Source organism: Achroia grisella, unplaced genomic scaffold, assembly GCF_030625045.1.
Source record: "Achroia grisella isolate CSIRO2021 unplaced genomic scaffold, CSIRO_AGI_Agris_v1 utg109, whole genome shotgun sequence".
In the NCBI taxonomy this organism is placed as follows: Eukaryota; Metazoa; Arthropoda; class Insecta; order Lepidoptera; family Pyralidae; genus Achroia; species Achroia grisella.
The window spans coordinates 4,045,093-4,058,664 of NW_026712573.1; the positions used below are offsets into that span (position 1 = coordinate 4,045,093).

The following is a 13,572-nucleotide window of genomic DNA, read 5'->3' on the forward strand; positions in this document are numbered from 1 at the left end:
GGATGATTTTTATGCGCCAGCCCTTGTAGAGGGGACAGTTGTTTTGAACCGGTGGCGTTTGTTTATATTTTTATCTGTAGACAACATTGAGTGTTATCCAAATTTCGACCTTCTCGCTTCGAGCTTGTTTTCAATGTATTAAATTTTGGCATTGAGGTAGGATTCATTTAGGGCAATATTTAAATCATTTGATCGTGATACTAGAGCATGCGGGCGTTCACGTAGGCCCTATAAAACGGCGTTTGGTAATTCCACCCAAATAATATATTGTCTTTGAATATTGCAATTTGGGTTAACGACTTGTCCGATTGACTTGTTGTTATTGATAAAATTAGATTTAAGTTTTTCCTTATTTATTTATAAAACAATTGGTGTTAAGAACGTGTAAGGACGCACGTAGATAGGAATATTGGTGTGTATTATTTAACTATTAGGTAACAAATTGTTTCTTAATCACCCTATTGAAATTAGATTAATTTTATTATCGTAACATTAATGTATTCTTATTTCTAGAAAACATATATTGATAACATTAACTACATTTATGCTAATAACATCAATCGCTAAATATTTTACTTTTTGTTTAACCTATTTCTACATCTAAGCACCGTGCTTATTGCTTTGTAAAATATGTTTCAGTTGAAGGGAGAAATATACAGAGTAAGGAATTGTCTGGAATGACATCAGAAGATACCACGGCTATGATGTACCCATCAGACGTGAGCATTTTCACCAATACTCGTTAATATCAGCAACCAAAACATACCATTTTCTCATAATGAAATTAGTTAGAAGTTCCACAATTTTATATCATCAGGATAGATTGTTATGTTGTTTAGAAATAGAATGTGAGTCTTATAGCAGATTCTACATTCTCTATGGTCCTTCGAGCAGGATCGTTTGTCTAGTACCGGTTGTGTGTTGTTTGGAAAATTGTGACTATGACGGCGGTATAACATATGTTTAGTTATTTATTTATTATTATTTATACTGTGAAAACATTTTAATTTGACATAATATCTAAACGACGTATGAAAGGTCATTTCTGATAATTGTTGGAGATAATGAAAAAGTTAGGTGGTCTTACAGCTAAAATATGTACCTATTACATTTAATAGCCTTAAGAAAGAAGATTGCAAAACTGTTGATTATGTCACTTAATGACAAACAAAATATATTTTAGTCAGAAATTTGTTTTTAGGAAACGCATTTTAACGTTAAAATTTTTTGTCTATGTTTCATTTTTAGTACTAAGTCAGGTCTATAATAATGCATTAATTTAAATTTATGGGTCTTTTATCTATAAGGTAGACTTTATAAAAGTTTGTAATACTTTATTGTATCTACAATAAAGTTTAGTATCTTTACATAGTCTAAAATGGAGTCGCTTCCGAAGAAAGAAAGAAAGAAAGAAAGAAAAAAAGAAAGAAAGAAAGAAAGAAAGAAAAATATTTTATTCAGTGCAATGTAAAAAATACAATATAAACAACAAACGAAAAAAAGAGCAAATAAAAGGCAGTACGCTTAAATCTTTTAAACTACGCAACGGATTTTAATGCAATTTTTTGCAATAGATAGAGTTATTCAAGAGGAAGGTTTATATGTATAATACATGTACACTTGTGAAAAGCCGGGGCTGGTAGCTAGTATAAGGATACAATGACCATATTAATTCGATTCGTACAATGGCTGACTTATCCCAAAAGACGGATATAAATAAAGTCGTCTTCCTGAACAGGTACTTCAGTCTCACCTATTTCAGCCGTCAATCAGCTTGTTTTGTAATCTTCGTTTTGGTTGAAGGTGAGATAAGGTAGTGAATTTACAAGATATGGACTAATAACAATACTTCCGGTATAGCTACGCATGTATGGTCACGGGGGATACATAATAACGTGATTCTGCTCACGTATATAGACTAACATTGCTAACATAACAGAAATAATACAATTTACAATAAGACACTTACCATCAAGTTAGTCATTAGCTACTCCGTAGTCCTTAGTTCTTTGCCATCCTGCTTAGAAAAATAGCCGTCCATTAAGTGTTAATATAACAATAAAACTAAACAGGAAGCATTAAATCACTGACAGGAAATGCCAAGATTAGTATATTCAAAAGCCCTAATAATGGGCTAGTCAAATCAATACTGCAATAGACTATTTCTATTGAGTTAACATATGTGTATCATGACTAGGGCCCTCACTAGTCACAGCAAATTAAGTAAACAGATAGGTCTAAGCCTGTGCTTACCAAAGATTTGCAGATTTTGCCAAATTGAAGAGAAAATGCTACTACTCTCCTGGACAGCGACCGCGACTTTGTTTTATACAATGTAATGTTTCTTATTTCTAGACAATTCATACAGTGTCATCTAGTCCCAAACTAAATAAAGCTTGTATTATGGATACTAGACGACTGATATAAATACATAGAGGGGGAAGGGCATTGTTAGTAAAGGGGACTAGTATGACCCCATTGAAAGCAATGTAGGTACCATTTTAGGTCCATCTCCAAGCGGTTGCTCCTGGAAGTCATCGAGTTTAATTTTAGATTGTGGAATTACCTGGGCTCATTGGGCTCCCTAAAATATGGTCGAGCGCAGTGATGGCTGGCTCATACGTCATATTCATGAACGAGTGCTGCTTGTAGGGACTGGTCTGCTCTATTTACTACGACTGTTTTAATCCTATTGTGTACTTAATATCTGAAGCTAATAATTTGTGCTGGTTTGTATTCGAACGTTTCGAATTGGAAATGTAAAATTTCAATGATTATTTACGCTCCGCGTCCATTTAACGCCCACACATACCATTTTCCCTTCAGTACACCAAATACTCACAAGCAAGCAATAGTCCACACTCAATCATCGTGTACTCAATATATCAAGTTGGAAATCAGCCCGGACTTATCATTTATACATCATAGCATCCAGATTGTGTGGGTCACAGCAGACTTATACGCACATCTTGGTTGTAGCACTCATGCACAACGAAATATCTTCTTTGGAAAGTACATACTCTATCCTGAGGAGATAAAAACCATTGCACCTATGAATATCCTTCAATTCTTGTCCTTGACGGACCTAGGCAGCGATTTCTAAAAAAGGGTGAGCACAGTAAATTGTGTAGCAGTGGTACAAATTCTCTGTGGCACCAAACTCTGTAGTATCCAATAAAAAAGTGTTAATCTATACTAACATTATAATGAAATTTTGAAATGAAATGAATATTTATTGCTTAAAATGTGGTACATGTGTGGTTTTTAAGATCTTTAGAACTAGTTTCACACATTTTGTCATTTCTGACATGCAACAGACAAAACAGATGTCAATTTTGGTTATTATTCGTTAGTCAATATTAAGTACGTTACATTATTTATAATATGAGTATGTCAACTTCGTATTAATGAAATATTTATAAATTATACATGTCAATGTTTTTAATTAAGTAAGTACTCCTGAACACTGTAATGCTGAAGAGTTTGTTTGTTTGAATGCTCTAATCTCAGGAACTACTGGTTAGAATTGAAAAATTATTTTTGTGTTGGATAGTGCATTTATCGATGAAGGCTTTAAGGTATATAACATTACGCTTCGACCAATAGGAGCGGAGCTGCAATGAAAAATATTGCAAAGGCGGGGAAATAAAACGCAGGCGAAGTTCCGCGGTTCAGCTAGTATGTTCATACATACTATCTGAAGAAACACACAAATTTCTTGCTCATTCTTCTCGTGATGAGTCTGCATTCCGAATAAGCGGTAGAATAAAAAAACTTGACTATTCAAAAGTGGTTATATTAAGTTTATTTGAATAAAGATTATTTCTATTTCTATTACGGAGAAGTTTGTTACTGTTGATGTTGTGTGTTTGGATGGATGGATGGATAGATGTTTGTTCAAATTCAAATTCAAAAATCATTTATTCGTGTAGGACATTTTAGCCGCTTATGAACGTCAAATGTTTACATTCTAATTTTATTTTTTTCCCTACCGTCCAGTTCGGTATATAGATCCAATTGAGAAGAACTGGCAAGAAACTCAATTATTACTTTTTTTTTAAAGCCAGTTTATTTACAATTTATATTTATATAGGTATCTATGTCTAACATTAAATGAAAATCCCGTGCATGAACAACTATTGCCATGCATACTTCGTCATTCAAGTAATCGTTTAGTGAGTAATAGGCTTTGCTCGGTAAATATGATTTAACAGATGTTTTGAATTTATTTAAGGGTAATTCCAACCTATCCTTTGCTATCTTATTGTAAAGTTACTCTCAACTACGCTAAAATTACTGAATGCATTTTATAGAAACTTTACAATAATAAAGCTTATACCTACCTCAGAATAACACATATTGCACGCGATTGAAACCGGGGCCACAGATAGTTATAAAATATAAAGAGTAATTTCCAAATCACTAAGCTATCATACTCCTCTGTGACTCTGTGATGTTAAGTAGGTATCACCGTGTGCAACTAGTTATTACGTAACGTAACTAGTTACGAGTACTCTGTCAATGAACTCCAGCTGCAATTGTATACTCAACAATGGTTAGTTTTAAACCCATGTATCATTACATAGTATAAAACAAAGTCGCTGTCGTTGTCTGTCCGTCCCTATGTACGCTTAAATCTTTATAACTACGCAACGGATTTTGAAGCGGTTTTTTTATAGATAGTGTGATTCAAGAGGAAGGTTTATATGTATAATACACGTACACCCGTACGAAGCCGGGGCGAGTAGGTAGTTCTAGAATAAACCAAGAAATACAAGTAAATAAAATTGAACAATATCTAATTACAAATTAAGTTTGTCACTAAATGCATATGAAAGTATATATGAAATTGAAAATAATTATAAAATAAAATTGTTTATTCTTGCTAATTTCTGAAACGGCTGAACCGATTTTGACGGGATTTTCACTCGCAAATAGCGAACTGTAGGGTACTTTTATTTTAGTTACTTTAATAAAAACAAATTCACGCGGACAAACCAGCGGGTATAACCTAGTACATATCTCTATTAGTAAATAAGTTTTTTGTGTACCTGCTTGAGCTGGCGGCATAAGCTAACGAGTGAGTGAACAATGACCGTAGCGGATGTTTTAAACGTTTTATTATGTAATATTATATTATCTGTGCTTTTATTAATTTAATGATGCACTCGCCTGTGGTAATGGTATTCTCTGACGGGGCGCAGGTTGCAAATGATAAGATGATCATGAATTCTAATTAATACATTGTGGCAAATTCACAAAGAACTATCACAAGGATTTGCAAAGAGAGCTACGGAGTTCGACCAGTGTACATAGCAATAATATTAATATTCACACAGCGCCATCTAGTTCCAGCCTAAACTAAGCTTATGGGTACTAGAAATACATATGTAGATACATTTTTTTGTAAATACATATTACACATAATTTGTAAACACTTCAACCAATACAAAAATTACTCATGAATAAATGTTTGCACCGTGCGAGGAATCGAACCCTCCACCATTGGAAATAAGGCGCTGTGCTACACCGCGAGACTACTGAGGCCCTCAACATGCCTGATTTAATTTCTTATCATGTTATACTCCAACCAGCAATGATGAAGTATCCAGTATCCATTAAGTATCTGTACATAGGGAAATATTAATTTTATTGTAAATAAATGAAATATTTCAACGAATATAGAAATATTACTCCTTTAATATTACAAGTGAATACAGTAATATACTTATGAAATACTATAATACAACTATAATTTAGGTATAACACATTCTTTTTTTCCTACGTATTTTTTTAGGGCTTGGCACTTCTGTGCATTTGCCAATATACAAAATTTGGGAAATAATTCTTCAGGTAAAGGAAATTTTTAACGATAGCTTTAAAGGATTGTAATTCAATTCTATGCGATACTATTGACAAACAATCTAATAGGTGCATCTGATAAAATATATAACCTTCTAGATATACAAAGCAAAATATCAATCACGAAATAATACCATTATGCATGACAGTTGTACATCTCAAGTTTTGTAACATTTCACAGATTAAATCCAATATATGCTGGTGGTTACTACATTCTCCGTAATTGAATTTAAAAATTAATCTGTATTTTGGTAATCATGTAGAAGCCCATATGAAAAGAATAAGAGCTGAGTTTCTAGCCAGTTCTTATCTCGAAAGCACTCCGAATTGACGGTAGATTTGACATATCACAAGAGTCTGTAATAGACCTACATGAATAAACAACTTATCCCTGCACAACTCATGGTTGACTGGTAGAAAATGCCATTAGGTGTTAAGTCCGCCATATGTACTTTTTACCTGTGTATGACGTGCATTAAAGTTATTTAAATAAATAAAATAAATAAATAAAGATATTTGGTTTGAATTGAATGTTTACCGTCATTATCTTTATTGGGAGTCGGTGAAGTAGCGTAGAGGGGTTCTTATTAAAATTGTCAGGAATGTTGTTTGTAACTAGTATTAATTACCCCGCAAAATGCAAATATAGATACAATTTCTTATTAAAGTAACATAGTTATATTGAAATTATTTACATAACATTCAACACGCCATGCAATTCCATACACACCCGAAAATAGTCATTTCTTATTTTTATTATACAAACATAATTTAGAAATGAGATAAAGAAACAACTTTTAACATGTGAAAATATTTTAATTAAAAAAACTTAAAAGTATTATTATAATAACTTATATATATATTACCTAGCTCATACTGAATACATTTTGGGGATTTTATTAACTCCCTTATGTTGTTAAAAAGAGTATAATCACTAAATCATGATATATGATTTTATAATATTAGGATAACAGGTTATGGGAGCTCCTTGCCCATTAGTTGGGTCAAGTGTGATGTCCCATTTGTAGCGATACAAAAATGAGAAGGGGTCTGCATAGTTGCATCAGCATCTGACTGCACACTGATTCCCGTAACCCCTAAAAGGTCAATCTTGGGGTTTTCAGCAGGTAAGTGTGACAGTAAAGGAGACTTGCCTTGGGGGAGGGGGGCCCTAAGGCAAGGTTAACTTCCCTTCGTTTCACCTTGGAAACAATCATGATTAATACCTGGTGAATTTGTCATGATGTGCTAACTGACCTGACCTCATGTTCATCTTATCATCCTCCACTGTTTTCCCGGCAGCGTGAGCCGTTAGGGCAGACGGTTGCACCATTCCATTATCATTGATTAAAAAAAAAGTATCCACTTTCTGATTAAGAAAATCTGGATCTGGTTGCCATGATAATAAATAAATTATAATTAATAACTCATAGGGTTGCAGTAGCATATTTCTAGTGCTCCATTATGTTACATATTGCATGACAGTGTTACTTTATATAAAAAATCACATCCCTTATAATAATTGCCATATAATTTACTGTGCTTTCTTGAATTCAATTCTTTCAACTTTCACCTCATCACCTAGCAGTTTGTACACATATGTCACTACTGTAGAACTTTGGATGTCCATTAAAACAAATGATGGTGTTGCCGTTCTAGAAACAGAAAAATAAAATGTACAAATATAAACTACATCACAGTTTACTACTCGACTTACATACAAAAAAAAATGGACTTCCAACCTGACTAAAAAAAAACAATTTGTCAGACATAACTTCCAGGAAGAAATCATTACATGACAGCAGTCATCATTATTGTCTGACAGAACAGCATATGCCGGCTATTGTATAATACATCTCTGGACAATAGCCACAGTGCCATCTAGTCTCAAGCTAAGCAGAGCTCGTGTTATGAGTACTAGAAACCTGATATAAATACTTATATATATATTTTTTGCAAATGCATATACAATAGGTATAGCATCTATACAAACAATCATTATAGTGAATACAAATTTTTATACCATGCAAGGAATTGAACTGGCGACCATCGGAAGTAAAGCATTATACTAAACTGCTAGATCACAGAGGTCATCAAATTCACCCGAAATTTATACATAAATGTATATTATAGTAATAATGAAAAAAAAAAAAATCATGTAATTTTCTCAAATTACAGTATTAGAGCAGTTTTTGTTTGTTGTTCTGGATTCAAATTTCATACAGAACTGATGGTAAATCAAAGTAATCCTAAGTCTGTAATAGACATTTTAGACAAATATTAGATTAAAAAAAACATGAAGTATACCTGTACAATGGGCTGTAAGCACCAGTAGCTGATCCAGGATTGATATAGAACTTATTCTCATGCTCATAAGCCTCAAAACGGTGTGTGTGACCCGATATCAATATATCTACATCTAGTTGCCGCTGTACCAGCGCTAAGGACTCTTCATCACCCCATGGAACAACCTGGTGACCATGGATCAGCCCAATTCGGAACTGGCCAACTGTGATGACCTTTTGCTCAGGATATGTTGAGTTCTGGAAGAAATTAATTTAATTAAATATGACAATTCTTCTTTTTATTAATGAAATCTTTGATACACTTCCTTAATTTGAAGAGAGATAAATATCAGTAATAATTTTTTTTAACACTTTAAGCCCTTCCTCTGTCAAACACTTTAGCCACTCTGGAAGACATTCTATCACATGATAAGCTGGTGTCCGTAAAGATGTTTATGTATATAGACTACAGTTACCATATAGTAGGATGTCAGCTTCTTTACCATTTCAATTGTATAAAAAAATAAACACAGATATATTTACAATTGTACTAGCATTTGGTCAGGCCATCATGTTGAATGTATAATACTCATAATTCTAGCAAACTAATAAATTAGAAGAAAAAACAAATATTATAAGTAACCTCATCAAAATCCCCCCTAACAACATGTACATCACTGGCTAAGGTCTTTAAATAGTCGTAGGATTCCTTGGTGCACAGATTCCCTGTGCATAATATGTGCTGGATCCTTCCCGGCAACAGAAGTTTCTTAAATTTCGGAGGCAAGCTGCTGCAGCGGTGAGGAATATGTAGATCACCTAATACAAGCACCAGCTGAAAAAAAAGTTCTTTTTTTTATAAGTTATAGGTACAGACACACACGACAAACTGAATGATAAAATTAACAAATTCATCTACAAATATGAATTTGTTAATTTTATCATTCAAATATCAAATAATGGGAAGACACAGCAGCTGGAAATAAGTTAATAAAAATTTTATTAAAAAAGTTCATTTATTTTATCGTTACCATCGTAACAACAAAGTTGATTTTCTGCTAATATAAGGTTTAGACATATTCTGTGGACTATGGTATGGACGTTTAGCGATAACATGAAGTTAAATGTTGAATTTCCTGTAAATGTAATATAAAAGTTAGAGAGCCAAGCAGTTTCTTGTCAGTTCTCGGTGCAATTATTGTTAGATTACATTCAAAACTGATAATAGATTTTACTTATTATAATTATAACGATATTTTATTTAATACAGATTGTATTTCACAAAAGTAATTATTAAATTTCGTCTGAAATTGAAGACTATGCTCCGATATAAGGGCGTAAACATAGAGGTTACTGTAATTTACTCACCATTTTTTAGATGCAATTAGGAATTTAAATGAGAGAAATTATAAGTTAACTATTCATATAGTCGTAAACTAACAGTGTAAATCGTTTAAATATGGAAATTTCTCATTTATAATATTAATTTAGTCAAAGGAAGGACAACCAAAATACAAGTAGCGTTGCCATATAAAATATTTTGATTTAAATAAGTCACGACTATGCGACTACGGGAATAGTTAGCAGAAAGAGAAAACTACTAAAGAAATAAAAATCTAGAAACCTTATCTTTTTATAATAATTTCAATAATATTTAAAGTGTCCCTAATTCAGAATAATTCAAATTATAGCAATATTGCAAAAAGTTTTAATGATTATTTTGTTTCAAAAACTGCGTAAAATGAAAAAGATAAAGGTTTAAAAAAATATATTTTATCTATGCATTTATATTGCCATTTTAACATAATTTCCCAGTTTGTTGTTAAATGACCAGAAATTTGCAATTATTAATGACTATCAATGCTAGACCCATGTTACTTGTTTTTAATTCTTATAGACCATGTCTTTCAACCGTTCTCTTATTTTTTCTTAAGCCTTCTTAATGCGCAAATTGAAAATAATATTATAAGGAAATCTTTTTTCTCCTCTTTCCTTATAAATATTATTTCCAATATGCAATATAATTCGTTGGTATTCAATACTACATAATTATACATTATTAGTATAGTTTTTTATTTTAAGTCATATTTTATAATTATATTATAATTGAAATAGAAATAGAAATAGAAATAGAAATAATCTTTATTCAAATAAACTCATTACAAGCACTTTTGAATAGTCATATTTTGATTCTACCACTCATTCGGAATGCAGATTCATCACAAGAAGAATGAGCAAGAAACTTGTGTGTTGCTCTTTTTGATAGATGTTTTTTTTTATATAAATAATTACAGTGTAACAAGTAAGAGGCATGCGACAATCAACATAGAAATCGCTACGCACTCATTATTAGTGTAATCAGATAATATTGTCAGTGCTATGTATTTAAAATTTTTCTACAAAAACATTATTATCGTTAACGAATTCTTCAATTTTATAGTAAGCTTTTTTGCAAAGGAAGTGTTTTATTTGACATTTAAATCTTTTTTCTGGCAGATTTATAACAGACTCTGGTATTTTATTGTAAAACCTTACGCAATTGCCATAAAACGAATTACTAACTTTAGCCAAACGACATTTAGGTAAAATCAGTTTGTTATTGTTACGTAAGCTTTTATTAGTGCAATCACTAACTCTTTTGAAACTGTCTATATTCTTCCTGGCATACATGATGTTTTCATAAATATATTGAGAAGCAACGGTGAGGATATTTGATTCCTTAAAGCACTCTCGCAAAGACTCCCTGGAACCCATGCTATAAATGGAGCGAATGGCCCTCTTTTGTAAAATAAATATTGTATTTATATCAGCTGCTTTGCCCCATAACAAAATACCATACGACATAATGCTATGGAAATAACTAAAGTACACAAGTTTAGCTGTTGCCACGTCTGTTAATTGTCTAATTCTTCTTACCGCATAAGCGGCAGAACTAAGTCGACTCGCTAATTTAGTAATATGGGCACCCCATTGCAACTTGGAATCTAATGTGATACCTAGAAATACAGTATCATCCACAAAATTAATAGGTTTATTGTCCAACATGATTTTTGAATCTACCGGTCTTACATTGGGGAGAGTAAATTTGATACATTTAGTTTTATTTGCATTTAGTAACATATTATTAGCCGTAAACCATTTTAAAACATAAGAAAGAGCACCGTTTACTTCGTCCAAATCATCAATATGTCGATTGACTTTGAATACTAATGAAGTATCATCAGCAAACAGAACTATGTCAGCTATCTTTTCTACCATATAAGGAAGATCATTTATGTAAACTAAAAATAAGAAAGGACCTAAAATAGAGCCCTGAGGAACACCCATTTTAATACTAGTTCCTTCAGACTTTACACCATTTATTTCGACAACTTGCATTCTATTATTTAGATAGGATTTCATCATGCTTTGTGCTTCATATCTAATACCGTAATGTTCAAGTTTGAGCAAAAGTGTTTCATGTTCAACGCAATCAAATGCTTTTGAAAGATCGCAAAATACACCGACTGCATCCTGAGACCTCTCCCAAGAATCAAATATATATTTAATGAGAGCTACACCGGCATCAGTAGTTGATTTACCGGCCGTGAAACCAAATTGTCGACTGTGAAGCAGTTTATTTACTTTAAAGTGTTGTAGCATTTGATTGAGCATAATTTTTTCAAACACTTTACTCAATACTGGTAAGATAGATATAGGCCTATAATTACCTACCACAGTTTTTTCTCCTGACTTAAAGAGTGGAGTTATTTTGCTATGTTTCATTAAATTGGGAAAAACACCGTCAGAAATACATTTATTGAAAATAATTACTAAATATGGAGCAATAACATCTATAGCGGTGTTAATAACTTTAACAGACATGCCCCAATGGTCTTCAGTATTTTTTAAATTTAATTGTTTAAATGTTTTAGTAATTGTAGCAATGTCAATAAATGTAAATTTAAATGTAACCGGACAAGAAACAACATTATCAATAAGGAATGATTTAGCTGTACCAGGAGAAGAGTCCAAAGAGGAAGTAATGTCAGTTGGAATATTAGCGAAAAAATTTTCAAAAATATTGACAATTTCTTTTGTGGACGTTACTAGTTTATCATTATAATTTAGCGTAAAATCGTTATATGGACTTTTAACTTTGCCAGTTTCTTTGTTAATAATATTCCACACTGTCCTTATCTTATCCTTGGACTCTTTAATTTTTTTATTTAGATAATTAGACTTTGCTACATTACATACCTTTTTAAAAGTTTTTGAGTATCTTTTTACATAATTTACGAATGTACTATCGAAACGGTATTTTTTTTGAGCATATAAATCAAATAATATATTTCTACTTTTAAGAATTCCCTTTGTAGCCCATTCTGAAAATTTTGTTTTGTTAATAATACTGATAGTTTTTTTGTTAAAAGCCTTATTATATTCGTTAGAAACAATATTGAAGAAATCTGTATAAAGTTTGTTAGGTTCATTAGATGGAAGATAAAAATCTAATTTACTACGAACTGATATTTTAAATTTATTTATCTTATAACTAGTCAAGTCTCTTTTCAATAAATTAATTTTCCCAATTTTGTTTAAGTGATTTGGAAAAATAACTATTTGACCACAGTGATCAGAAGGAAGGTTGTTTATTATTATTTTATCTAAATACTCACTGTTGCTAAATATGTTATCCAAGCAAGTAGCAGACGTGGCAGTGATACGAGTGGGTTCGTGGAAGACATTACTCAAGTCAAAGGATTGAAATAAACTCATTAATTTAGTTTTTGTGGTATTATGTGATAAAATGTCAACATTGAAATCACCACACACTATAATTTTTTTGTTAATATTAAATACTCTTTTTAAAATATCCTCCATTACCTCTTCAAATAAATTATAATCACTATTTGGAGGTCTATAAACACATATAACTATATAATTGTCTAGTTCCACACAGGAAATTTCAATACAACATTCAACAGAAAGATTGCCAATATCACTACGTTCTTTTACTTTTATATTATTTTTCACCAATATCATAGAACCTCCTCTATTTACTATTTTTCTATTAAAGCAGCTGACAATATTATAATTGTTTAAGCTGAACATCATATTGCTCACTTTGAGCCAATGTTCAGTTAAACATAGAACATCTATATTATTTTTTTCTAAAAACAATTGAATAATTAATTCACAGCCGAGAAAACTTTGTATGTTCTGGTGAACAATTTTCAATTCTGATAGCTTTCCCTTTGTCTTTTTCAGCAGTTTAAATCTGCAGTCATATTTAAATTTTTGTAAATAAAAGGATTCTTACTAGAATCAATATTTATGTCAATATTTTCAGTATGTTTAGTATTAACATTAGTACAAGTACTACTAATTGGATTAATGCAACCCATTATATTACTTATAATGGGGTCATTTATATTATAAGCTA

At 31.6% G+C, this 13,572-nt stretch overlaps 1 protein-coding gene across 1 annotated transcript; it reads right to left on the reverse strand.

Moving 5' to 3' along the window:
• Positions 1 to 7,047: 7,047 nt before the first annotated feature.
• Positions 7,048 to 9,678, reverse strand: LOC131847690 (vacuolar protein sorting-associated protein 29). The gene is made up of 4 exons (XM_059197324.1): positions 9,516 to 9,678; positions 8,791 to 8,982; positions 8,170 to 8,405; positions 7,048 to 7,517 (listed from the first exon to the last, which is right to left on the reverse strand). The coding sequence occupies exons 1-4, from the start codon at positions 9,516 to 9,518 to the stop codon at positions 7,397 to 7,399; spliced, it is 552 nt and encodes a 183-aa protein (XP_059053307.1). The 5' UTR covers positions 9,519 to 9,678; the 3' UTR covers positions 7,048 to 7,396.
• Positions 9,679 to 13,572: the final 3,894 nt, after the last annotated feature.